The following is a 27,825-nucleotide window of genomic DNA, read 5'->3' as shown; positions in this document are numbered from 1 at the left end:
ATATAGTGATTCAACACTTACATACAACACACAGGGCTCATCACAGCAAGTGCTCTCCTTAATCCCCATCACCCATGTAATCCCTTTTCTCTCAGCCAGCTACATCTTAATTCCATGGTTTTCCTTTGTTTCTGAATATGTATTAATAATTTACCAATAAATTTGAAACTTTCAACCACTTTCCAAAAATATTAGATTATTCATAGAATTATGTGTTCCCAAAAATTATTTAACTGCAAATTAATATAAGTGAGATTTGTTTTCCAGTATATTTTTCTTGGTAGTTTGTAGATATAAAAGAACATTCTTGTGTTTTATTTTTATTTCATAGTATTTCTTTTCCTCACCAGTCAGCTCATGGAAACACCTTAAAATTTTGTCACTTTTACGAAGGAATTTATTTCATTTACCTTTCTTGAGAATTCTTTGCTAGAAAAGCAAAACAGAAACAATCAGTCAACCAATCAACCATTCAACAAGCAAAAACAAATATTAAAAAAAAACAAAGATAAAAATAAGTTTGTGTGCTTTCCATGCACAAGTACAAACAAATCCTCCAACTATCAGCTTTTTATAACCCAACAAAATTCATGGCATATTGATATTAATGTTGGAAAAGTCTCTGCTGCCTGTGCAGATCCAAGAAATTCCTGCAGTAAGACCCAAGAAGACAGTTTTAAAAGTTGCTACCCTCACTTGGTCTTTTCAGATTTCCCACAGGTCACACCTTTGGAAAGTCAAGAAGTAGACTGACAATCTTAAGAGAATTCCCTCATTTGTCTGGATTGAATTGTGTTCCCCCATCCCCAAATTCATACATTGAAGTTTTAACTCTCAGTATCTCAGAATGTGAAATTATCACATTCAGATATAGTTGTTGAAGATATAATTAGTTAAGAGGAGGTCATACTGGAGTAGGTTGGGCCCCTGATCACTATGACTGGTATCACAAAAGGGAAAATTTCAACACAGAGACCTGCCTGGAAGAATGCCATGTGAATACTGGAGTTATGTCGCCACAAGCCAAAGACACCAGAAGCTGGAAGAGAGGCTTGGAACAGACACTTCCCTAAGGACTTCAGAGGGAATGTGGCCCTGCTGACACTTGAGCTCAGACTCCCAGCCTCCAGAACTTTGAGGAAATAAATTTCTGCTGTTAAGTCACTCAGTTTGTGGAACTTGAGTATGGAGACCCCAGGAAACTAATATACCCTTTATCTCATTTAAAATATTTTGCTGGTTTTTATTTTCTCTATCCTCAATCTTTCCATTACTCATGGCAGCAAAATTGTCTGAATACCAAGATGCCTAAACAAGATTTCTTTCCTCTATTATCTTTCCAAAAAATTTTTTAACTCTATGTGATCTTCCTAACATTATTCCTTTATTGGCCATGATATTTCTTTCCCCTTCATATCCAAGTGTCCTGTGGATCTCAGAATCATGAAATACCATCATGAATGTGTGTCTCTTATGAAGGTAGGTAATATGTGCCATCACAACAGAGCTAATTTTCATCTCTTCACCACTGAAACTACTGATGAGATCTGGGCAGAGGGGATTTCTGCAATCTAGATTGGAACTCACAGGGGTTAGAAGTGACCCTGCCACTAATGAAAGGCAGTGGCCTGAGACGAAAGTATCCCAGGCAAAGCAGAACCTTCTCAGTGATCTGAAGGACTCATGTGGTGTTTTGCCTTCCTCACCCAAAGACCTAAGGCATACAGTTCCTCCCAGGAGGTGGCTAGAAGATTTACTCACTTATTTTTCACATCGTGGAGGGTGTCAAGCAGAGGCAGATTTCTTGTTTCAGGTAGGATGAGGACAGCAAGACCAGCAATAATGGGTGAGACTCCGTAGATGATCCAGGGCAAAATGGAAAGATACTCCATTAGCATCATCAAGAGGGGAGCCAGCGTTGCCCCACACCTACTAGCCACTGTTTCTAATCCTAAAGCTCGTGCCCTGCGGGTTAAACAACAATACATAATAATCTGATAAAAATCTGCACAAGCAACCTAAGATACATTATTCTAACTTCATAAAAGATGGAAGATGCTAGAACACAATTGTTAAATATATGGGGTTTGGTGACAAACACTTGTTTTTTAGATTTGCTCTATGATTTCCCAGCTGTCTTTGTTAGGCTCAAATTCATAACTTGATTTCATAATTTTACACAAATATTATATATTGCACCTACCCTGATGAGTTCTCTGGAAGATTAATGAGATGATGCATTAAAGTACTGCTCACCACCAGCACTGGGTGTTACACACAAACAATGAATCAAGGAACACGACATCAAGAACTACTGTATGGTGACTAACATAATATAAATAAATAAATAAATAAAAAGGCACTACTCAGCACAAAGCATGACACAAAGTCAGTTCTCAATAAACTTTGGCTAAAATGTTATCATATTACTGTTAAAATTACAAATGATGGTTTTTATAATAAACAGGTCTTTTTTGAGAGAGAGAGAGAGAGTGTGGAAGGGGATGAGCAGAAGGAGGGAGGGAGAGATTCTCAAGCAGTCTCCACGCTTAGCACGGAGCCCTATGCAGGGCTCTATCTCAAGACATTGAGATCATGACCCAAGCCAAAATCAAGAGTTGGACACTTAACCAACTGAGCCACCCAGGTACCCCTATAATAAATAGGCCTTATTGTGTTTATTCTTGCAATAAATGCCTATTAACTGAGAATGTCCTCTTTCATGCCCTGGCAGAATGTCCATAAACTCATACCTGAGGACTGTGGGGATGAGCTCAAAAATGTGGACACTAAAACTAGTGACAGAAGCAGCAGCACAGCTGATTCCCACGCTTGCCAAAGCCACACGCAGGGTCTGCATTTCTGGAGACAGAAAGGCCAGTGAGACTAAGAAATCTGGGCTGAAGGAATCAGCATCCACCAAATTTAGCCAGGGGGAAAAAAAAAACCTTGTATGGTGTGGGTTTGTTTAAGCTATACTATAGACAATTTTATAGTGCCAGAAGAGCGGGGTGGTTGATAAACTGAGAAATGTAGAGTTGTCAATGTAAGTGCTAAAAAACACATGAAATTACCTGGGTTAGTTGCAGCAAATCTCTCTTCACACCTGAAAATCTTTAGATTTTCTAAAGAAGGAGATGAAGAGTTTAATCTGGCAGAGATTTGCTTTTACTAATTCTGCCCAGTATTACAGCCCTATTGCAGAAAGTGGGACAGTCCTGTGGACAATTACTGGGTCTAAGATTTAGCTCTAAACTTGATAATTTTACAGTTGTCTAAACTTTAAAATAAAAGTGCAGAATTTAAAGTGACAAGTCATCCCGGTTTTCCTGGGAATTAGGGGGTTTTAGCAATAGGGATTTTCATTGATAAAACCAGGAAGATCCCAGGTTCTTATGAAACCAAGAATGGAAATTTCTATTTGGGAAAAAAATGTCAGAATTTGGGAACCAATAAAGAGAAGTTTCAAATAATATGAAAAGAAATCTAATTATAGCTTTACACTATTAGAAAAGACTCTATTGTAAGGGAGTAAGCCTGTACCACTAATGATATTCTGAGGAGTAGAGTCCACAATCTGTAATGCTGTAGGGTACATTTCTGCACTGGGATATAGCTGAACCATAAAGCCCAGTAACAATCTCCTGGTCATTACATCCCATCATTCTATTAGCATACAAAGTCATCTAACTGGAATGGACTAGACTTCTAATCTGCTTAATTCCCTGTTCGTATTGTACACTCCTTCACTACTTGAAAAAAAGGGGAAATTTTTCATTTCCTGGAAGTCAAGAAGACTCCTATAAGCAAGGGGTATTGTCGTGGTGACCTAAGACCATACACACACAGGTGGATACAGAGCAATCAGGAAATTGACTCGTCTTCAAAGCTGGTGACAAGAGCCCAACCAGAACAAGTGACCACATTGTGTCCTCACCTGAGATATAATTGCAAAACCTAGGCCCTTCATGCTTGTTATTAAAAATGTGAAAGGCCAAAAGGCAAGTGATCAATTGCTATCCTGAAGAAACTGTCAGGAATAAAAACACCAGTTTCTAGATACTTCCAGGATGTGACGAAAAGAAATATATGTTTGAGCTGCCCATTATGGACCTTTGACTCTTTTCCCAACAAATTCTTAGCAGGATTTGCCTTAAACCCTCAGATCAGTTTGGGGGAATACTTAGCTCTTAATTGGCACTTCTCTTTACTCCTTGCTTCAGACAAGTGTGACCAGTACAATCCCTAGAGGATGGGGGAAAAGACATCTCTTTCCCCTGCAGTCCAGCCTTCTCTCACCTTGGGGCACAAACGTGTTGACCAAAACAGAAAGTCCCACCAGGAACATGAAAAGTGTCTGGGTTGTTCGACGGCCCATATGATTCTGTACTAAAAGAGGAAGACATCGGATAATGGCAGTGAGGACCCCAAAGATCGCCTGGAACAGGAAAATATTGCTCCCAAGGTGTTGTAGATTGATCATGATGCCATAAAAGGGTATTGTGATTGCAAATCTGTAATGAACAAAGGAGGAAAGACACATGCTGTAAGATTTAAAGCCTACGTGTTGCAGTTGATGTCTACTTTAACCCAGACAGCTAGTGATTGGTGTTAAAGAGTAAAGACCTAGTCTGATTTGTATAATACATTATTTTAAGGATAATTTTAAAGTTACCATAAATAATTGTCTGGCAATATATATAGACAATACTCCTTCTGTTGTTATTTCGTCTTTGTAAGCGAAGAGTTGGCAATGACTGGGAAACTTAACCTGTCCCAATCACCAAACTGGATGATACAAAGATTAAAATCTAGGGAGAAGAATTTCTTTTGGGGGGCACCGGGGTGGCTCAGTGGGTTAAAGCCTCTGCCTTCGGCTCCGGTCATGATCCCAAGGTTCTGGGATCAAGCCCCACATCGGGCTGTCTGCTCAGCAGAGAGCCTGCTTCCTCCTCTCTCTCTCTGCCTGCCTCTCAGCCTACTTGTGATCTCTATCTGTCAAATAAATAAATAAAATCTTTAAAAAAAAAAGAATTTCTTTTTTGAGTGTCGTCAGGATGCTGTGAGTCTTTCTTCTCCTTCAACCCCAATACTGTGAAGAACTCAACTAGTTCTTGCTCAAATTGGTCAACTAGTGACGGAAGCTGCAAAGAGATTATCTGTGTCCCCCTTTATCTGAGGGGCACCTGAGGTCTGCCACAGTTTTAGGGAATTTAAGGCTCATATATGATTTTCTAGGGCTAAGAGAAAATGTCAGAATTCAAGAAAACATGCACCAGCTGTACCATAGGAAATACAATCACAGGTTCCCACCAGGGATCTACAAATTATCATGTGAAAGTAAGACTAGACAACACACCTCTATGGTAATGGGGAGCAGGACTGTTGGTAAGTTTTATGTGGCATGCAAGCAAACAGTGAGGAGGGAATGAGAGCTGACCCAGTGTCATGGTGGTTCTCACTGCAGGGGATCTATGAGGGGACTCTCTGGGGAATTAGAATTTCTATCTTGATCTAGGTGCTGCTTATATTTTTCCCCGTTGGTATGTTTATCAAGCTGTATATATTCACAATCTCTTCATGTTACTGCCAGTAAGATTTTATTGCACTGTATGTCAACTAACTAGAATTTAAATAAAAATTTGGGAAAATTGTAAGAAAAAGTGAAGGAAACTAAATGTCAAAATCTGTATGGTGGTGGAAGCCCCAGCATCGGTCTCCCGGGATGAGAATGGAGCAATATGATGCAACTAATTCCTCATCATATGGTGAGTCTCCTTATAACCTTTTGCCCGTCTCCCAGCGCAGCAGTATCCAGTCTGTTTCCCTCACCTTGTATCTTCAAATCAGCACACCCTGCATCCACAACACTGCTAGAACCTTTGAAATAAACAGATTCGTGTCTCCCCCTTTTTAAGGTTGTCATGCACTCTGTGAAACCCACCTCACAAATAGTAGGATACAGGTTCTCTTACGCAGGATGGGGGTGTGGAACAAATCCCAAATGGTAACTTTGGTCTGTGCTGCCTCCAGCTCGTCCTGCATGCTGGATCTCAAACCCTTTAATAGCAACAAACACGTTTCATTTGCCAACATGGTGTCAGGCATTGTGGTGAGCACCGGTACCCAACAGGACAGGAGAGATACACTCCCTTTCTTTCCAGCATAACTTATTGTACATGCAATCACAGGTGTGAACGGGCTATGAAAGAAGATGTAGAGAGTTAAAGAAGACTCAAGGATATTAAACACGAAAATGATATTTTTTATTAATTTCACAGGTAGAATTTAGTGATTCATCAGTTGCATAGAACACCCAGTGCTCATTACATCAATTGCCCTCCTTACTGCCTTTCATCCAGTCACCCCTCCCCCGCACTCACCTCCCTCCAGCAGCCCTCAGTTTGTTTCCTAGGGTTCAGAGTCTCTTACGGTTTGCCTCCCTCTCGGTCCTCATCTCATTTTAGTTTCCCTTCTCTTCCCCTCTGTTCATCTGTTTTGTTTCTTAAATTCCACATATGAGTGAAATCATATGGTCTTTGTCTTTCTCTGATGGACTTATTTCATTTAGCATAATACCTTCTAGGTCTATCCACATCCTTGTAAATAGCAAATTTCAATAAAAACAAATACATAGATCAATGAAACAGAAGAGATAGCCCAGAAATGGAACCTTAACTCTGAGGTCAAACAACCTTTAACAAAACAGGAAAGAAAATCCAATGGAAAAAAGACAGTCTCTTCAATAAATGGTGCTGGGAACATTAAACTGCCACATGCAGAAGAATGAAACTGGACCATTCTCTTACATCCTACACAAAAATAAACTTAAAATGGATGAAAGACCTAAATGTGATGCAGGAATCCATCAAAATCCTAGAGCAGAACACAGGCAGCAATCTCTTTGACCTTGGCAGCAAAAATGATATTAAAGGAGGGCATTTGTTGTGTTGAGCACGGGTGTCACATGAATCAGTAAATTGCACTCCTGAAACCAAAGTTACACTATATTTTAACTAACCAGAATTTAAACAAAAATTTGAAAAAAGAAAGTAAATGAGGCCACGGAGAGGTACAGGTCATCCACAGGAGTTATAGGTTATAGATTTAGATCAAGAAGTGAACTAAAGGGGGGTGCCTCAGTGGCTCAGTGGGTTAAACCTCTGCCTTCGGCTCAGGTCCAGATCCCAGGGTCCTGGGATGGAACCCCGCATCGGGATCTCTGCTCAGCAGGGAGCCTGCTTCCCTTCCTCTCTCTCTGCCTGTCTCTCTACCTACTTGTGATCTCTGCCTGTCAAATAAATAAATAAAATCTTAAAAAAAAAAAAAAGAAGAAGAAGAAGAAGAAGTGAACTAAAGGAAGAGATGGGTTGCACAGTGATCAAAGCAGCTTCTGTGTAAGGTGGCCATGAAAGACTAGGGAACCGAGATCGCCTTCTTGGCTGCCCCTTTTAGGAAAACAGTTTGTCTATCTCAATAAGAAGAAGGTGGAGGGGCACCTGGGTGGCTCAGTGGGTTAAGCCTCTGCCTTCAGCTCGGGTCATGATCTCAGGGTCCTGGAATGGAGCCCCGCATCAGGCTCTCTGCTCAGCGGGGAGCCTGCTTCCCTTCCTCTCTCTCTGCCTGCCTCTCTGCCTACTTGTGATCTCTGTCAGATAAATAAATAAAATCTTTAAAAAGAAGCAGAAGAAGAAGAAGGGGGTGGGGGGGGGGAGGAGTCTGCTTAGTCTTCCTCCTAACCCGGTAACCACCTTCCGTTTCCTACTCACCTCCATTGTCAGGGCATCTCCAGCATTCTGCATTCCATTTGTGTATGCAACTTTTCTTAGTGCCTCCAAGCCCTCCTCTGGTTTATTGTTGATAATAAGCCACCGAGCAGATTCCACCAGCCACCTGAAGGAAGAAGAGCACACAAGTGTAGTCAAGTCTCTCTTGCTTACTTGTCATATGATTATTGACTATGGATGCTTTTAGCCTTCCATCTAATATCCACCACTTCTTGGGTTAGGAATAGAAACTCAAGTTTCAATTCACAAATACTAGGAAAATGTAAGAAAGACCAGTCCATTGCAGTACATCTTTATGGCCAGAAACATAGACTCTGGAGGCAACTCGCCTGTCTACTTACTCAGCAGATTTTCAAAGAAGCATAGGAAGTTTAAGCTTGAGAGTTCCTCATGGATAATTTGGTTCTACCAAATTTGTGCTCATAATATACAGTCTTAAAAAAAAAATAAGTCCCTAAATAATGTAAATGTAAAACTCAACAAAGAAGTACTCCTCCCACTACCAGCTATGTTGGTAACTTATTATGTAAGTCAGTCACTTATTTACATCTGCCTCAGTTTTCTCATCAATAAAATGGGGGCAGTAGTACCATCTTCCTTATAGGATAATTATCAGGATATAATGGTATAACAGATAAGTCTGGCATGGATTACACTCTCCTCTGTCTCTGAACTCCTCTCATTGTATGAAATCTATAGTGTGTCTCCATGATGAACTAAACCTGACTCTCCTTTAGATGGTTTTAAGTACAGGAATGAGGTTACTCATAAATAAGTGTTTGTTAAAATTATTTAAGGGAGAAGGGAGTTAACATTTGATGTCAATCACTCAATCTGCATGCCAAACTTTAGTATTGAAGAAACCATGCTGCTCTTTTTTGAATAAATTTGCTGCCTCTTCCTTTTATTCAACTTCACCTACAAAAATGAAAATCTGAAAACTACCATAACTTGATTCACTCCAAAGCCAAAAAAAAAAAAATTAGAAGAATTTATTTCTGAAATATTTGAGTCTATAGTTTATATTAAGAAAAATAATACTGGAATAACTCTATGACCACTATACTGGGTAGGACTGAAAGCAAAACAAAACCAAAAATACCTAGGACTCCCAGACAGAAAGGTCCTTATTACTTCCTGTTCTGCTTATGAAACTACACAGACTGAACAGATGAAAGGCATGGGTTTTAGGTTCAGACAATGAGAAAGGGTCTGGGAAATAAGAAAATCAATATATTGTAATTCAGTCCTCATTTTTGTCCCAGGTTCCCATAAGGCAAAACGAGAAAGAAGGATCATACCTGGAGGAGAAAAAGAAGACAAGGAAAGGTACAGACACCACCAGCTGCAGAGTGCGCCACTCTCGAAAGACAAATGCCAGTCCTCCCAAGAGTATGTGTCCCACACTGAGGGCACAGGATATCACTGTTATTACCATTACTCTAGATGGAGGCCTTATCCACTCTGTGACTGAAAGAAAACCCAATTGGGATATTAATGTCAGATAAAGGTGAAAGTTCAAGGTCAAATTCAAGGCTTAGATAATGGAGAAGAACAAAATTGTTGACTTACTGAGCATACCATCATTTGCCAGGATGATGATGGAAGAGCAACCAGACAGGAAGCGGAGTAAGCAGTAAATGTGAAAGTTGGAAACAAAAGCCGCACTGGTCCCAACGACGGTAAGCTGTAGGAGACACCACCTGAGAATCAACTTTCTCCCAAACCTAAGAAACAGAGTCAGATTAGATTATGGGAGCAATGAGAATTTGTGCAGAAAAAAAAAAAAAAACACAAAAATTAAGAAAACCAAAACATACTCTGAAATTTAGAGAATATTTTAATGAGTGATTCTTTGTACCTGAGAGTTTGACAAATGAAGAGCTAAGACAACAGAAATCTCAAAAATAATAACTGTGTTCATAATGTAGACAAATAGTAACAAAACTTTATTATCCAATCACCAGGAGGTCTTTCATACCAAGTGATAACATATAAAAAAGAAAAAATACTGGAAATTGTAGTATACTATGAGCATCCATTGTACTATCATATGTATTTAGCATAGTAGGGAGTCTATAAATCGTCTAGAACGCAGGAGCGCTAACTGTGTACTTGGGTCTCTAGGACCATACAGGTTAAGGTTAAACTGATACGGAACTGATTGTTACATCAGTGGAACAATCAAAGTTGCTTAACGGTTGTGTAAGAGGGACTCTATTAAAGCTGGATATATAGGCCTCAAGCAACATGCCTTATCTAGAACAGAATGTAAGAGTGCCACAGCTCAAAGAAAGAAAATTAGAGAAATTTCTCAGAGGAAAGAATTACATGAGATGTAGACTGAGGGGAGAAACGTGAAAGACAAAGAAAAGGAAACTCTGTGGATCACTAGGCCTCAGGAAAATGGAGTCATAGTTGGAACAAGTGGGACTAAATAAAATCTGCTCGTCTACACGCTCAGTAAGAAAAATACATGGACAAAGTTTAGGATTGGGAAATCCTCTGCAATATTTGAAAAAGAATTCCAAAAATATTCAAATAATTCCCCCCAAAAGGCAAAAGGTGTGAAACATAGGAATGAAAACAACAAATGATCCCACATCACAATCATTATCGTCACCCAAGAAATAAGACAGAAAACAAAAAATAAATAAATAAAATGGTAGACTGAAACAAAACCATAACAACAATCACAACCAAATGTATTGCTAATAGCCCAGTCTATCAAATAATAGACATTACCAGAATAGGTTAAATATATATATATATATATATACACTGTCAATAATCGTACTTAAAATACTGTAGGGTGAAAGTACGTGATAGAAAAAGATATACAATTCATATAGCAAAAGGAAGAACACCGCAGTCTTTATATTAATATCAAATAAAATGAATTTCAAAACAGAATACATTTGCAGAAATAATGCTGAAAATGTCAAGTGTATATACACTCAAAGAATTACAAAGCACATGAATCAAAATTGACAAAATCTGAAATATAATTCACAATGATAGTTGGAGACAGTTTTCAATATATGTATTGTGGGAAGATATATAATACAAAAGTTGTCATTTTAATCTTTTGCAGATGTACAATTCAGTGGTTAATTACAGTCATCATATTTCACGATCATGACTATTGCCATCTTCATCACCCTAGACAAAAAGCTTTATAAACATTAAGCAACAACTCCTCATTCTTCCCTTCCCTCTCTTCCTTCTAGTAATCTCTAATCTACCTTCTGTCTCCACTAATTTGCCTAGTCTAGATACTTTTATGAAATGTAGGCAATGCTTACATTTGTCCTTCTGTGCCTGTCTTAGTTCAGTTAGCATGACTGTTTTGAGGTTTGTTTGTGTTGTACCATATGCCATTCTTTTTTCTGGATGAATAATATTACATTTATATATATATATACACACACATATATATACATATATACTCGTATATATGTGTATGTATACATATATACATATATGTGTGTGTATATACACACACACATATATATATACATATATATATAATATTTGTTTATCCATTAATCTGTTGATGGATACTTGAATTGTTTCACCTTTGGCTATATAAGTAATGCTGTCGTGAACATCAGTGTACAACTACCTGTTGAAGTCCCTGTTTTCAATTTTTTTATAGTATACACCTAGGAAGGGAATTGCTGGTTCATATGGCAATTCTGCTTGGATTTTTGAACTGTCTTCCACAATGGCTTCACTACTTTCTGTTCTCAACATCAGTGCACAAGGATTTCAATTTCTCCACATATCTATTCAAGATCTTCGCTGATTTTTATGATTTATCATCTTGTTGTTGAGTTGTAGGTGTTCTTTATGTATTCTGGATATTAAGCCCCTTTCAGATATATGATTTGCAAATATTTTCACTGATTTGTAGGTTGTCTTCTAACTCTCTTGATAATGACAATGTTAATTTTTATGAAATCCAATCTACTTATTTTTCTTTTGTTGTTTGTGCTCTTGGGCGTCTAAGAGTCATTACCAAATACAAAGTTGTAAACATTTATTTCTATGCTTTAAGAATTTTATAGGTCATTGATTCATTTAGAGCTAATTTTTGCATAGAACATCAGGTAGGGATAAACCTCATTCTATTTTTTTACTAACATATAATGTATTATTTGTTTTGGAGGCAGCGGTCTGTGATTCATCAGTCTTACACAACTCACAGCGCTCACCATAGCACACACCCTCTCCAGTGTCCATCACCCAGCTACCCCATCCCTCCCTTCTCCACTCCAGCAACCCTCAGTTTGTTTCCTGAGATTAAGAGTCTCTTATGTTTTGTCTCCCTCTCTGGTTTCATCTTGTTTCATTTTCCCTTCCCTTCCCCTAATAGCCTCTGTCTTGTTTCTCAAATTCCTCAAATCAGTGAGACCATATGATATGTCTTTCTCTGATTGACTTATTTTGCTTAGCATAATGCCCTCTAGTTCCATCCACGGCATTGCAAATGGCAAGATTTCATGGGTTTTGATGGCTGCATTATATTCCATTATATATATATACCACATCTTCTTCATCCATTCATCTGTTGATGGACATCTGAGCCCTTTCCATAGTTTGGTTATTGGGAACATTCCTGCTATAAACATTGAGGTGCATATGTCCCTTTGGATCACTACATTTATATCTTTGTGGTAAATACCTACTAGTGCAATAGCTGGGTCATAGGGTAGCTCTATTTTCAACTTTTTAAGGAACTCCATACTGTTTTCCAGAGTGATCGGACCAACTTGCATTCCCACCAACAGTGTAGGAGGGCTCCCCTTTCTCCACATCCTCACCAACATCTATTGTTTCCCGACTTTTTAATTTTAGCCATTTTGACTGGTGTGAGCTGGTATCCCTCTGTAAACTTCATTCTATTTTATGTGAAAATTCAGTTCAATGCCATTTGCTGAAGAACATGTTCTTTCCCACACTGAATGGCCTTGGCACCCTAGTTCAAAAGTCAGTTGGCTATAAATGTATGAGTTTACTTCTGGACTCTCAGTTCTACTACAGTGATTTATATGTCTATCCATATGCCAAAACCATAGTAATCATTTACTGTAACTCGGTAGTAATTCTGAAGCCAGGAAACACAAGTCCTCTGAATTTATTCTTCTTTTTCAACACTGTTTGACTATTTGGATCCCCATGCAATTTCATCTGAATCTGAAGTTCAGCTTTTTCATTTTTGCAAAAAACAATACTGGATTTTGATAGGGATTTCATAAAAACTATAGATTGCATTAAGTACTACTGACTTATTCCTAATATTACATCTTTCTACCTCATTAACATGGGATAGTTTCCATTTATTTAGTTCTCTAATTTCTTCTTTTTTCTTTTTCTTTTCTTTTTAGAGGGAGAATCTTAAGCATGCTCCACCCTGCTGAAGCACAGACCCCGATGCAGGGCTCAACCTCACTACCCTGAGATCATGACCTTAGCCAAAATCAAGTCAGATGCTTAACTGACTGAGCCACCCAGGTGACCTGACCTATCCTCATTTTTAAAAAATTATTTTCCCCATTTGCTGTTCAGCTTGGGAGCTTCCCATTACCTTGTCTTCCAGATCACTGATATGTTCTTCTGCATCCACTAATCTACTATTGATTTCCTCTCCTGTGTTTTTTATTTCAGTTGTATTCTTCAACTCTAATTCTTTTTTAAATTTAAACTCAGTTAACCAGCTTATAGTACACCATTAGTTTTAGATGTAGTGTTCAATAATTTATCAGTTTTGTGTAACACCTAGTGCTCATCGCATCAGGTGCCCTCCTTAATGCCCATCACCCAGTTACCCCATCCCCCCCCACCTCCACTCCAGCAACCCCCAGTTTGTTTCCAAGAGTTAAGAGTCTCCCACGGTTTGTCTCCCTCCCTGATGACTTCCCATTCTGTTTTCCCTCCCTTCCCCTGTTGTCCTCTGCCCTGTTTCTTATATTCCACATATACATGGAACTGTATTAATTGTCTTTCTCTGGTTGACTTATTTTGCTCAGCATAATACCCTCCACACTGGTCCTTTTTTGTATTTTCTATCTCTTTATTGAAAGTATCAATGAGTCCTTCCACTCTTCTCTCCAGTCTGTATCTTTACTATCATTACTTTAAATTCTTTATCAAGCATATTGCTTATCTCCATTTAATTTTGTTCTTTTTCTGAGGGTTTTTTTTTTTCTTTTAGAACATATTTTTCTGTCTCCCTATGTTGCTTGACTTTCTGTGTTTGTTTTTATAAATCTGGCAGAAGAGTGACTTCTCCTAAACTTGAAGGAACAACCTTGTGTATGATTGTCCCCAGTGTAGATTGTGTGTGCCAGGTGACTTTTGCTGGCTTCCTGGACCTGTGGCTGGTATGCGCTGGGGGTCCTGGGGCTTTCCATGTAGCTGTCAAAACAGCTAAAGCTAAAGCAGATGCAAGCCAACTAAAACAAATCAGTGTGGTTCTGGAGTGTTCTGGGGCACTTTGCCCCCTTATCCCCTCAGCATAAAGACTAGGGTTGTAGTGAACATTAACCAGGAGTGTCCCAGTGTACACTGCCCTGTGACTGCCTTGGTGGGATGCCTGAGGCTGGTGTGGGCTAGGGATCCAGGTTTCACTGAGGTGGCATGCCAGTTAGGGCACCCAGGCTGTGCTCTGATCTGGGCTTTCATGTTAGAGGGGAAGTGTGGACAGAGTCCATTAGCTCCACACACCTGCAGAGCATTCGAACAGCTCCCCTCCACCCTGTTTGGCAAAATTCTAGGCTAGCTCTTTGATATGCTAGTTGCTTTTTTTAATTAGAAAAATATGTGATTTTACTAAAAATTTTTATTAAATTTTTAAATTTAATTTTATTTTTTCAGTGTTCAAAGATTCATTTTTTTTATGCACCACACCCAGTGCCCCCATGTAAATGTGCCTCCTTAATACCCACCACCAGGCTCCCCCATCCCCCTCCCTCTCGCCTCCAAAACCCTCTGTTTGTTTCTCAGAGTCCACAGTCTCTCATTATTCGTCTCCCCCTCCAATTTCCCCCAAGTCACTTTTCCTCTCCATCTCCTAATGTTCTCCGTGTTATTCCTTATGCTCCACAAGTAAGTAAGAAACCATATGATAATTGACTTTCTCTGCTTGACTTATTTCACTCAGCATATTTGCTTTTTTAAACCATGGCTTTAAGGAAGAAGGAGAAGGAGGGGTGGGATAAAAGAAAAAAGAAAAGAAGGGAAAAAACCAAAACCCAAAAATCTACAGCTTTTTTTCTGTGTCCCAGCTCGACCAGGGCTGCTGTGAGGTTGTGGACCCAGGGATCTCTGAGGCAGCAAGCCAGTTATGGCATTCAGGCCCTGCACTGGTCTGGGCTTTTAAAATAGACAGGGAGCATCAGCCAGTCCCTCTGACCTGGAGAGTGTTCCTGCAGCTCCTCCTCCATCTGGCTGGTGAAATTCTAGTGCTGTCTTTATTTATGCTAGCTGCACTTTTTGTTTTCTCAATTTTTTTCTTTAAATTCCAGTATGTTACCATACAGTGTGGTATTAGTTGCTTTTTTTTTTTTTTTTCCTGTGCCCAAGGACAGAGGAAGCTGTTCCCAGTCCTTCAGCACTATCCCTCATAGCGTGGGGATGGAGGATCCCTTGGTCACCATGTTGCTATCTCTCTGGATGTTCTCTTTGCTGTTCTGTCCTCTGTTGTGCAGAAGATGTTCAGTGGCCTTCAGTTCAGTTCATCCTCAGGAGGGCTGTTCTACATTTAGGTGCTCTTTGGTGTGTTCCATGGGGGTTGACTCCAGGGTCTTCCTATGTCACCATCATGACTTCACACACACACCCCCATTCCACACACACACACACACACACACACACACTTTTATAAACTTTCATGTTGTTGTTTAGTGCCACATTGTTTCAACTTGAAGAAATCCCTTCAGCACTTCTTGTTAGGCAGTTCTAGTGGTGATGCATTCCCTCAGTGATTGTTTATCTAGGAAAGTCTTTATTTCTCTTTCATTCTTTTTTTTTTCAGGTTTTATTTGTTTTTCATCTCATTCATTCATTCATTCATTCATTTTTAGCCTTTTAAATTCCAGTATACTTACTTGTGTTACTTATACCTGTTACGTGAGTTTCAGGTATACAATATAGTGATTCATCAATTCTATACATTAGTCAGGGTTCATTAGGACAAGTGTACTCCTTGATCCCCATAACCGATTTCTCCCAAGCCCCTGCCCACCTCCATTCTGGTAACCATCAGTTTGTTCTCTGTAGATAAGGGTCTGTTTCTTATATCTTATATCTTATTTCTTATATCTCTTTTCTTATATCTTATATCTTATTTCTTATATCTCTTTTTTCCCTTTGTTCCTTGTTTTGTGTCCTAAATTCCACATGTGAATGAAATCATATGGTACAAAAAGACAGTTTTGCCAGATAAAGTGTCCTTGGTTGGCAGGGTTTTTTTTTTAAAGATTTTATTTATTTATTTGACAGACAGAGATCACAAGTAGGCAGAGAAGCAGGCAGAGAGAGAGAAGGAAGCAGGCTCCATGCTGAGCAGAGAGCCCGATGTAGGGCTCCATCCCAGGACCCCAGGATCATGACCCAAGCCAAAGACAGAGGCTTTAACCCACTGAGCCACTCAGGTGCCCTGGTTGGCAGGTTTTTCTTTCAATATTTTGAATATATAATTCCACTCTCTGTTGGACTGCAGGGTTTCTGAGAAGTCTACTGATTGTTCTCTGGCAATTCCCTTGTCTTTGACAAATCACTTTCTTCTTGCTGCTTTACAAATTCTCTCTTTAACTTGTGATTATTTGATTATTCAGTTCTACTGGACTTGCCATTGACCCTTTTGGGGTTCTACCTATTTGGGAACTTTGGGGCTTCATAAATCAAGATGTCCACTTCTTCCTCTAGATTTGAGGAGTTCTTAGCCATTATTTCTTTAAATAAGCGTTCTTCTGTCCTTTTCTCTCTCTCTCTCTTCTCCTTCTAGGACAACCATAGGGCATACATTGTCTCACTGGATTTTGTCCCATAAGTCTCATATGCTTTCTGAACTCTTTTTCAACTTTTTTTTCTTTCTGTTCCTCTAACTGGATAATTTCAAAAGACCTCTCCTGAAGTTCACTTATTTTTCCTTCTGCATGATCGAGTCTGATGTTGAAGCTCTCTGTTGAATTTTTCACTTCAGTCACTGGATTCTTCAGTTCCAGGATTTCTATTTGGTTCTTTTTTAATGTTTTTTCTTTTGTTTCTTTATTACACTTCTCATTTTGTCCATGTACTGTTTTCCTAATTTCATTTAGTTGTCCATCAGTGCTCTCTTGTATTTCTCTGAGCTTCTTTAAGATAATTATTTTGAATTCTTTCTCAAGAAGTTGAAGGATTTCCATTTCTTTAGGGACAGTTATTGGGGATTTATTAGTTTCTTTTGATGGTATCATGTATCCCTGATCCTTCATGATTGTATAGCCTTGCATTGGTGTCTCTTCATTGAAGGAGCAGACACTTCTGGACTTTATAGATTGGTTTTGAGTCCCCAGACTGTTGGGACTGCCTCTGAGATCATGGTTGGGTGAGGCTGGAGCTGGGTGATGTGGCTGCTGTGGGGTCCATGATGATACCCATTTAGTGGGCCTTTTACTGGCGGTATAAGTTAGTGTGGCTCCTGCCAGGCCCCTGGACTGGGAAGACTGCTCTGATCCTTGGTGTGCAGTGTCACAGGGCCACTTCAAGATCTGCGGTAAGGTCTGAGTCCAGTAGGTCTGTAATCAAGGTCACCGATGAGCATGGCACTTCCTGGATCACTTAGTGGGATGTGGCTTATGGCAAAGTCACAGAAAAATTGGGTTGGAACTGGATCTGCAAGGGTCAGGTTCCTTTCTGGTCCACAGCTAAGATCACAATCAGTGGGCCTGTTACTAGAATGCTTGTCAAGTCTGCCCTTCTCAATATTAACCTCTACTGAGTTTTGAAAATCTGACCTGAATCCTAAGGTCCCAACAAAGGCTTTTTTGTCTTTGGATGATGGCTAAATCATGGTTGCAATATGGGGATAAACCTGGGGACCTCCTATTCTGTCCTCTTGCTGACATCATTACACTTCTTTTCCCTCTTTTAATGTAGGTATTTATAGCTATGAATGTCCCACTGAGCACTGTCTTCACTACATCCCATAAATTTTGGTATGTTGACATTTTTATTAAATTGATCTGAGTATTTTCTAAACCCCTTTGTGATTTCTTCTTTGACACATTAGTTGTCTTTAAGTGTGCTGTTTAATTTCTATGAATTTGAATTTTCCAGTTTTGCTTCTGCTATTGACTTCTGGTTTCACTCTCTTATAATCAGAGAAGATATTTTATATAATTTTGATCTTTTGAAGTCTATTGATTCCTGGTTTTGCACCTTATAATTCAGTCTAGTCAAAATAATGTTCCGTGTACCCTTGAAAAGTGTGTATATTCTGCTATTGTCAGGTAGAGAGTTCTGCATGTCGGTCAGCCATGCTAGTTTCTGCTCAAGTCCTCTAACTCCTTACTGTTCTTCTGTCTAGATGTTACTCCATTATTAAAACTGAGGCATTGACTATGGAAAACCATATGGAGTTTTCTCAAAACATTGAAAATAGAGCTACCTGATGACCTAGCAATTGCACTACTGGGCATTTATTCCAAAGATACAAATGTAGTGATCTGAAGGGGTAACTGCACCCCAATGTTTATAGCAGCAATGTCCACAATAGCCAAACTATGGGAAGAGCCCAGATGCCCATCAGCAGATGTATGGATAAAGATGTGGTAAATATGTACAATGGAATATTACACAGCCATCAAAAAATGAAATCTTGCCATTTACAACAACATGGGTGGAACTGGAGGGTTTATGCTAAGTGAAATAACTCAATCACAGAAAAACAATTATTATATGATCTCACTGATATGTGGAATTTGAGAAACAAGGCAGAGGATCATAGGGGAAGAGAAGAGAAAAATGAAACAAGATGAAGCCAGAGTGGAAGACAAACGGTAAAAGACTCTTGATCATAGGAAACAAATTGAGTGTTGTTGGTGGGGAGTGGGGAAAGGGTATGTGGTAGTTAGGTGATGGACACTGTGGAAAGTATGTCTTGTGGTGAGCTCTGTGTGTTGTGTAAGATTGACGAATCACAGACCTGTAACCCTCAAAAAATAATACATTATATGTTAATAATTTTGTTAATTTGAAAAAAAACGGGAAGAATGATAAAGAATAGAAGAGAAAAAATAAAGACTTCCAAGATTATAAATGAAAGTGTAAATATTACTAAAAATCTTTAAAGTAAAAGAAAATTATATTTAACAGCAATAAACCAAATAAATACAATTAATCTGAACAAATAATTTGCAAACTAATCCACATTTTATTTGCCCAAACTTTCTTAATTTTTGACAAAGGTATCAAGACAAGTACCTGGAAAGGAAAAAAAAGTTTCAACACAAGATGCTGGAAAAACCGAGTGAAAGAAAAACAAACAAACAACAACAACAACAAAAAAAAATCCTCAACCTTCTACCTGATATCATACACAAGTAAAAGTTAAAGTATAAGAAATAAAGTATAGGAAAATATTATGTAACCCTGTGATAAACAAATTTTTTAAATAAGACAAAAAATGACTAAGAATAAAAAAAAATAATAGACTAGACTATATTATAACTAAATACAACTGCTCTTCCAAACAAATCATTTTTTTTCCTTAAAGATTTCATTTATTTATTTGACAGAGAGAAATCACAAGTAGATAGAGAGGCAGGCAGAGAGAGAGAGAGAGAGGGAAGCAGGCTCCCTGCTGAGCAGAGAGCCCGATGCGGGCGGGACTCGATCCCAGGATCCTGAGATCATGACCTGAGCCGAAGGCAGCGGCTTAACCCACTGAGCCACCCAGGCGCCCCAAACAAATCATTTTTTTAAAAAGAAAAATCTATAAGCCAGATTGAGAAAAAATATTTCCCTAAATACATCTGATAGACTTTATCAGAATATATTGATAGCTTCTACAGATCAATAAAAAGATAACAAACCAAAGAGCAAAACACTTACGACTTCACAAAGTAAGACAAAATAATAACCAACAAGCACATTTAAAAGAGATTGCCTTTGCTAGGTATTGGAAAGTAGCAAATTCAAACAATGAAATACCACTTTACAGCCACTAGTATTGATAAACACTGAAATCTCATTATCAAATATTCTTAAAGAAACAGAATAACTAAAATCTCATAATTTTTCAGTGTAAGTTACAAATGAAGCAACCACTTTGGAAATCAGGTATTTTTATAAAGTTAAAAATAGACTGTAAAGCAACAATTCTGCTCTTAGACATTTATCCAAGAAAAATGAAGACTTATGTCCTGAAAGAGAATGCTTTTAGCTGAAGTTCAGAAGTTAAAAAGAAAAGAAAAGAAAGAACTGAAATGAAATCCAACCAAATGTAGGAATCTCAATTTTTTAGTTCAGTTAAGGAAGCCAAACACACAAAAAATACTGTTATATGAGGTCTTAGAACAGATAAAATTCTATGCTGATATAAATTAGCATAGTGTTTAGGGATGCGAATTGCCTGAAAAATGTTCAACTGTTCCATCTGGGTTGATAGAAATTTCCATATTTCCATCATGGCTGGTTGAACTGGTGGTTACACTTGTTTATGCATTTGTCAAAACTCATCAAGCAGCATTCATAAAAATTGCATTCATTTTAAATTCTGCATAATTTGTAATAAATAAATAAATAGTGGACAAACAAATAAAAAATAAAGTAAAAAAAACAACAACAACAACAACCAATGTGAGGCATTGAAGATTTCAACTACTACTAGACAATTAGTTTGCTCTTCAATTATGCCAATGATTGAAACATATGTTAGGGAACTTTTTTCTTTCATGCATATGTGGTTATGATTGTTACAGCTTCTTGATGAACTGACTCTTGTATCAATATATAACATCCTTGTCTCTTGTAACAATTTTTTATTTAGTCTATTTTGTCTTTTATTATAGCCAACCCAGCTCTCTTTTGATTACTGTTTTTTTTCCTTTGTTCCAGAATTCACTGTTTATGCACCACACCCAGTGCTCCATGCAATACATGCCCTCCAAGGAACATCTCTTTGCATTCTTACATTTTGAATCTATTTGTGTCTACAGATCTAAAACGAGTCTCTCGTACAGGGCATATGGTTGCACCATGTTTTATTATGGCTGGATCATGTTTTGTTTATGCATTGTACTAATCTCTGCCTTTTGTTAGAAGGATTGTATCTATTCATATTTAAATTAGTTTTGACAAGCAACTACTTCTGCTATTTTGCTGTTTTCTGTATGTCTTATAACTTTTTCATTATTCATTTCTTCCATTACTGCCTTCATTTATGTTTACTTGATTTTTTCTATGTACCATTTCAAGTCTCTTTCTTTTTTAAAGATTTTATTTATTTATTTGTTTGTCAGAGAGATAGAGAGAGCAAATGGAGGCAGAGGCAGAGAGAGAAGTAGGCTCCCCGCTGAGCAAGAACCCCGATGCAGGACTCCATCCCAAGACCCCAGGACCATGACCCAAGCCGAAGGCAGTGGCTTAACCAACTGAGCCACCCAGGTGTCCCCTCAAGTCTCTTTTGTTTCCTTTTGTGTCTATTATGAGATATTTTCTTTGTGGTTACCATGGAATGACATTTAACATCCCAAATTTTAAAAATATGGTTTGAATTGATGCCAACTTCAATAGCATGCAAAATTCTAAATGATACTTGACATGCCTAAAATATATAAAACTAAAGAACCTACACATAAGCCCTATAATCTAATTGATAAAGTTGTTTCCCAAGAAAGATACAGGTTAACAATTCTGATGCTGATGCACATGTGGAATTGAACAAATGACTATGTGGATGGTGGTTGGTAGAACACAGATTTTTCACTTTGGGGGAGGGAATTCACAGATAAGCAAGGGAAGGAGACTAGAATGGTCATTATAGTGATAGATTAGAGTTGGAAACATTAGAATGAACTCATGTGTATCTTAATATACATACAGATGGTTACACATAGAAATATTTATGCACATTTATATATATGGGTTAGAATACACACTTGCAGGTCTTTGTTCTTTCACCTAAGAGGACTTAGAAACAATGGCATTCCAGATCAAAAACCAGACCTAGTACCCACATATTATTTAATTTTTTTGCTTTTCTGTTTTAACATACGAAACCTGTACATAATTAATGTTTACAACTTGAGTTTGGAATTAAGTATAGACTGTGAAATCATCACTACAACCTATGCCATACATATTAACTGCAAAAGGTTTCTTTCACCATTTTATATTTTATTTTTTATAAGAACACTTAACATAACAAAAACATAAATAAGAGGAAGTAAAAGGGTAGAGATTTTATATGTGAATGAACTTAAGGTTTGTTTTTATTTCATTCATTTATTTTATACCTATAAAATAAACTGTTATATCTATATTTTTTGTAAGCCTCATAGTAGCCACAAGCGAAAAACTACATTAGATTCACAAAGGATAAAGGGAAGAGAACCAAAGTATGCCACTAAGGAAAATGATCTTTCAAAAGGAAGACAGCAAAAGAGGAAGAAAAGAATAAGGGACATACAAAAAAACAGCCAGGAAATAATGAATAAGATGGAATTAATGAGACTTATCTATCAATAATTACTCTAAATACAAATGGACTGAATTCCCCAATTTAAAAAAGAGAGACAAAGAGGGTTATTATATAAGGGGTCAATTCATCAACAAGATATATCAATCATAAGTAAATATGCACCTAACATAAGAGCACTCAAATATATTAAGCAAATTCTAACAGGTCTGAAGGTAGAAGCAGAAAAAAACACAAAAATTGTAGCTCCATTTTCAGCAATAAATAAATCATCCAGACTGCAAATCAATAAGGGAACATTGGACTTCAACTATATTTTAGAAAAAATGATCATTATAAACACACATAGAACATTCACCCAACAACAGCAAAATACACATTTTTGTCAGGTGCACATGAAACATTCTCCAAGACAGATTATATGTTAGGTCAAGAAAATTTAAGAAAATTTAAATTATATCAAGCATCTTTTGCAACCACAATGGGATAAAACTAGAAATACAGGAAAAAAGTTGGAAATTTTGCAAATATATGGAAATTAAACAACTGGAAAACCAATGAGTCAAAGAAGAAATCAAAAGAGAAATAAATAAAATCTTGAAACAAATAAAAATGGTAACACAACATACCAAAATCTGTGAAATAAATAAAAGCTATATATGACAGCCTGTAGCTAATGTTCTACTCAGTAAAGGGCTGAAAGATTCTCTTCTAAGTTCAGGAAAAGATAGGGGTGCCCACTTATAGCACTTCTATTCAGCATAGCACTGGAAGTCCTAGCAAGAGCAATTAGGCAAGAAAAAATAAATAAAAGACATAAGATTGGAAACAAAGAATTAAATTGCCTCTGTTGCAGGTGATATGATCTTATATAGTGAAAATCCTAAATACTCAACCAAAAAATTGTTAAAGCTAATCTAAAAATTCAGTACTATGGTCAACTAATATTTGATAAAGGATCCAATAATACAAAATGGAAACAAGATGTTCTCTTCAATAATGGTACTGGCTAAAATGGAAAATTACACGCAGAAATGTAATTTGACCCCCATCTATCACACTTACAAAAATTAACTCAAAATGGATTAAAGACTTAAAAATTAGACCTGAGCTTAACCAACTGAGACACCCAGGTGCCCCAAGAAAAAAATTTTTAACCATCGAGTTAAACATCATGGAAATCCAACAGAGTTTTTAAAAGCATGGTCCTCTTGAAAGAGAAACAGTAATGACAGTAATATGAATGGTGACAGCAACACTATGACAGATTATTGAATGAAATGAATTAACTTGAATAAATGCTGTGAATTGTCTTCTCTATTCAAAAAAAAAAAAAAAGAATTAGACCTGAAACCATTAAACTCCTAGTTAAAAGGGAAAAAAAAGAGAGAGAGAGAGAGAGAGAAATCTTCTTGATATTGGTCTTCACACAAGTTTTTGGATATAATAACCATTCAAACTGTTGTAAGGTTATATTTCTTTGTAGTTTTGATTTCCATTTCCCTGATGGTCAGAAATATTAAACACCATTTCATAAGCTTGTTGCCTATTTCTGTGTCTTCTTTGGAGAAATATCTGTTTAGTTCCTTTGCCTATTTTCTTACATTTTTATTTATTTTTTTAATTTCTTCTCAGTGTTCCAGAATTCATTGTTTAGGCCACCACACCCAGTGCTCCATGCAATACGTGCCCTCCACAATACCTACCACCAGGCTCACCCAAGCTCCCCTCCAAAACCCTCAGTTTGTTCCTCAGAGCCCACAGTGTCTCATGGTTTATCTCCCCCTCCAATTTCCCCTAACTCCCTTCTCCTCTCCATATTTTTTAAGCTAGTTATTCATTTTGTTTTTGTTTTTGCTCTTGATTATAGTGGTTTCCTTTATATTCTGAATATTAATCCTTTATCAAATATATGGATTGCAAATATTTTTCCCATTTTGTAGATTTTCTTTTCATGTTGTTGATTGTTTCCATTGTCGTTCAGAAGCTTCTTAGTCTGATGTAATCTCACTTGTCTATTTTTGCTTTCATTGCCTATACTTTTGATGCCAAGACCATGGTTCAGAAGCTTTTTATTTATGTTCAATTCAAAATCTGTAGCTTAGCTATAAGGCTCAGTCTTCTTCACCAAATTTTCTACTCTCCTATCCTGTCATATCCACCTCCTCCTCCCCTGTCCCCATAGACACATACACATATACTACCCTATATGAATTAGTATAAACTACCCTATATAAGCTCATATAAACTCATCAATCAGCATTTTATGATGAATCATTAAAAAGGACTCCGTCAAAACATTAGTCAATATCAACACTTTGACCCTGATATCTTTTATGAATTACATTTAGGGTGATATACCCAGAGATCTCAATTTTCACTTGAAAGATTAAATGAAGTTTTTCTAATAGACAATAAGGGATACTCTAAATCTCCATTTCCTCCAAGGAAGACCTGAGTCTATGCATTCCATGGTTGGCTGCCACTTCACGATGGGCACTGCCAGGTGCAGGACACCCCAAACTTCTCACAACACAAATCATGACATGCAAAGTCCTTAGACTAATTACTTCATATGGTTGCAAAAATTTATCTCTAAAAAGCCTGAATACCCCACCTTTATTTTTTAACAAAAATCAAGCAGCCAGATTTAGCCACAATTATTTCTTAATGTAACTTCAATGCCACCTCATTATGTTTTATATCAATGTCTATTAATTACAGTTGGACAACCATGCCATGATGATCAGTCTGAAAACTTATAAGCACTTAACTCCCTGCGTCCAGTAGGGAATTAACAGAGAAGCCCTGCTGAAGCTTCCAATGCTGTTCTCCGTACCCATGTCTTTAGACAAGCTGAACCCCCTGTCTTAGAGTACCTTTCTCTGCCTACCCATAGGTAACTCCTTCTCATCTTTGTAAATGAAATATTATGGTATCTTCTGATAAATACTGTTCTAAAATGCCCATAGGTTCTATGGAGATGTCATTGTTGTGTCCTGTACAAAGATATGTGTGACAACAAAATGGCATTTATCATACAGACTCTAATTCTCCACTTCCATCTCTAGCTCCTAAGGAACCAAGGCAACCCATAACAGCATAAATTGCATTTTGGAACCCAATAAAGACTTCTTTATGAAAGGTTAATCATAAGCTGGTGAAAACACCATAGAATATGAGCAGTGTGATCTGGAGACACTCACCTGTCTGAGAGATGACCACCTATGAGGCCTCCCACCAGCATTCCAGCCATGAATAGGGATTGAACAACTGATTTCTGTGACTGATAATTACATACTAGGTCCCACTGGAAGAGAAGGAAGTCAGCACAGAGTAGTTTCACAGCAGCTTACAATCCCGCAGTGTTCACTTGCTGCAGCAGCCATCAGTGGACATGCTCTCCAGCCTTCCTTTCCTACATTTACTTACATGTATCACCCAAGTCTCAGTTTAAGCATGACTTTCTCCAGAAATCCTCAACTAAATCTTCTGGGTTATATTGGGGCCCATCTTTATATGTGCTTAGCATTCCATACCTCAGTGGTTATCAATCTTTGCTACACACTGAAAACACTGAGGAGATTTTCTAAAATACTGTTGCCTGCATTTCCTACCTTAAGTGAAACACTCCGAATTTTTTCTCTAAGAAGGAGCCAGGGCATGGAGATTTTTTTTTTTAATTAATACAGTTATTTCCAATTTGTGGCTAAGCTGAGAACAAGTGACCAAATAATAACTTTTCACACACTATATCAAGTACTTACTTGTCTAATCATTAGTATTCAGACTGTATTTAGTGGAATCCATGTCTAGTTGGTTGATTTCACTGACCTCAAATTCAACATCAGTGTTTGGCAGTTAAGAAAGCAAATATCATATGATCTCAGTAATATGTGGAATTTAAGAAACAAAACAGGTGACCATATGGGAAAGGAGAAAAGAAAAAATTAGAGAGGGAAACAAGGCATAAGTGTTACTTAACTATAAAGAGCAAACAGGGTTGACGGAGGGAGATGGGAGGAAGGTGGGCTTGATGGATGATGGGTATTAGGGAGGGCACTTGTGATGAACACTGTGTTGTATGTAAGGAGGAATCAATGAATTCTACCCCAAAAACCAATGTTGCACTCTATGTTAAGTAAAATTTGCTAGAAGAATGAAAGAGAGCTGTCTACAGTACCCACACAGTAACCCAAGACTTGAACCATGTTCATCCTGTTATTCTAAATACCCAGGGCACCTGGGTGGCTCAGGTGGTTAAGCATCTGCCCTTGGCTCAGGTCATGATTCCGAAGTCCTGGCTTGAGCCCTGCTTCAAGTTTCATGCTCAGCAGGGAGTCTGCTTCACCCTCTCTCTCTGCTGCTCCCCCTACTTATTCTCTCTCTCTCTCTGTCAAATAAATAAATACAATCTTTAAAAAGAAAAGACATTCGATGAATTAATAAATAAACAAACAAATAAATAAAAACCCAGACTGTATACTTAAAAGAGGTAAACGGGGCCTCTTACCTCAGTCACGATGGTGGAGGGGAAGGAGCTTTGGTCATACACCCAGCCATCTAGACAGGTCTCTTTGTCTGGCTCAGTCATGTTGGTGACACTTCCATTCAGATGAAGAAGCTGCCACTGGGGATGGATAAAGCGGTGACATTTCTCTGGCCTCAAGTCTGAGTCCAGTGGGATGAAGATTCTCAGGAGGGTATCAGGGCTAAGGATCCCACTATCGTTATCAGAAACTGTGTCATTGTCAAGGGTGTGCACCCAACAGCGATGACCAGGAATGACTGTAGTGAAGTTCTCCAGAAACATTTGACATGCTGTCATCACCAAAAAGGGAACAATTAAAACCATCTGAAGGATCTGGAATTTCCCCAGGCCACCAACTTGATCCAAGAGCTCCTGAAAGGCCATTGAGTGTGAACAGGTGATCCTCAAGAGAAGAATTTAAAGAGATAAATTCAAAGGGAGAAAACTGTTTCCTTTTATTAATTCACACTAAGCCAGTGCCAGTTTCTTATCAATCATTCCTACAACAGAGCTGAGGAAAGAGTATTGCTAGTCCTCCCAGAATCAGGAGATGTTAATTTTTTAGTAAAGTCACAGAGAAAATTATTTACCAGAGGCATTTCTGCTGGCAAAGATACCTGTTTAAAATTTAATCTCTAAATGTGCTTGTCCTCAATGATCTTCTGAGTGAGAGTTGGACTTTGGCATGGACACAACTCTCTAAATAAGCTAAAATAAGCTTGTCAATGCATCCTCAGCCATTTTGAAAATACAGAGTTTGAGAGACAAAAAGTGAATGGCTGTGCGATTTTTCTGTGGAAAGAACAAAAAGCAAGTGTTTT

General features: G+C 37.9%; 1 protein-coding gene across 7 annotated transcripts; it reads right to left on the bottom strand.

Annotated features, from left to right (window-relative positions):
• SLC22A10 (solute carrier family 22 member 10) lies at positions 1 to 27,522 on the bottom strand. 7 transcript variants are annotated; one of them, XM_032359246.1, is made up of 10 exons: positions 26,987 to 27,522; positions 25,680 to 25,783; positions 9,360 to 9,514; positions 9,089 to 9,257; positions 7,770 to 7,893; positions 5,945 to 6,060; positions 4,300 to 4,514; positions 2,754 to 2,862; positions 1,762 to 1,965; positions 1 to 429 (listed from the first exon to the last, which is right to left on the bottom strand). In XM_032359246.1, exons 1-10 carry the CDS (start codon positions 27,386 to 27,388, stop codon positions 369 to 371), a joined length of 1,659 nt encoding a protein of 552 aa, XP_032215137.1. In that variant the 5' UTR covers positions 27,389 to 27,522; the 3' UTR covers positions 1 to 368. The 7 variants fall into 7 exon arrangements, with proteins under 7 accessions (XP_032215137.1, XP_032215138.1, XP_032215140.1 ...); XM_032359247.1 differs by having other exon boundaries at positions 9,369 to 9,514; XM_032359249.1 differs by lacking the exon at positions 5,945 to 6,060 and having other exon boundaries at positions 4,300 to 4,384.
• Positions 27,523 to 27,825: the final 303 nt, after the last annotated feature.

Source organism: Mustela erminea, chromosome 9, assembly GCF_009829155.1.
Source record: "Mustela erminea isolate mMusErm1 chromosome 9, mMusErm1.Pri, whole genome shotgun sequence".
NCBI lineage: Eukaryota > Metazoa > Chordata > Mammalia > Carnivora > Mustelidae > Mustela > Mustela erminea.
This window is presented reverse-complemented; position numbering and strand designations above follow the sequence as displayed.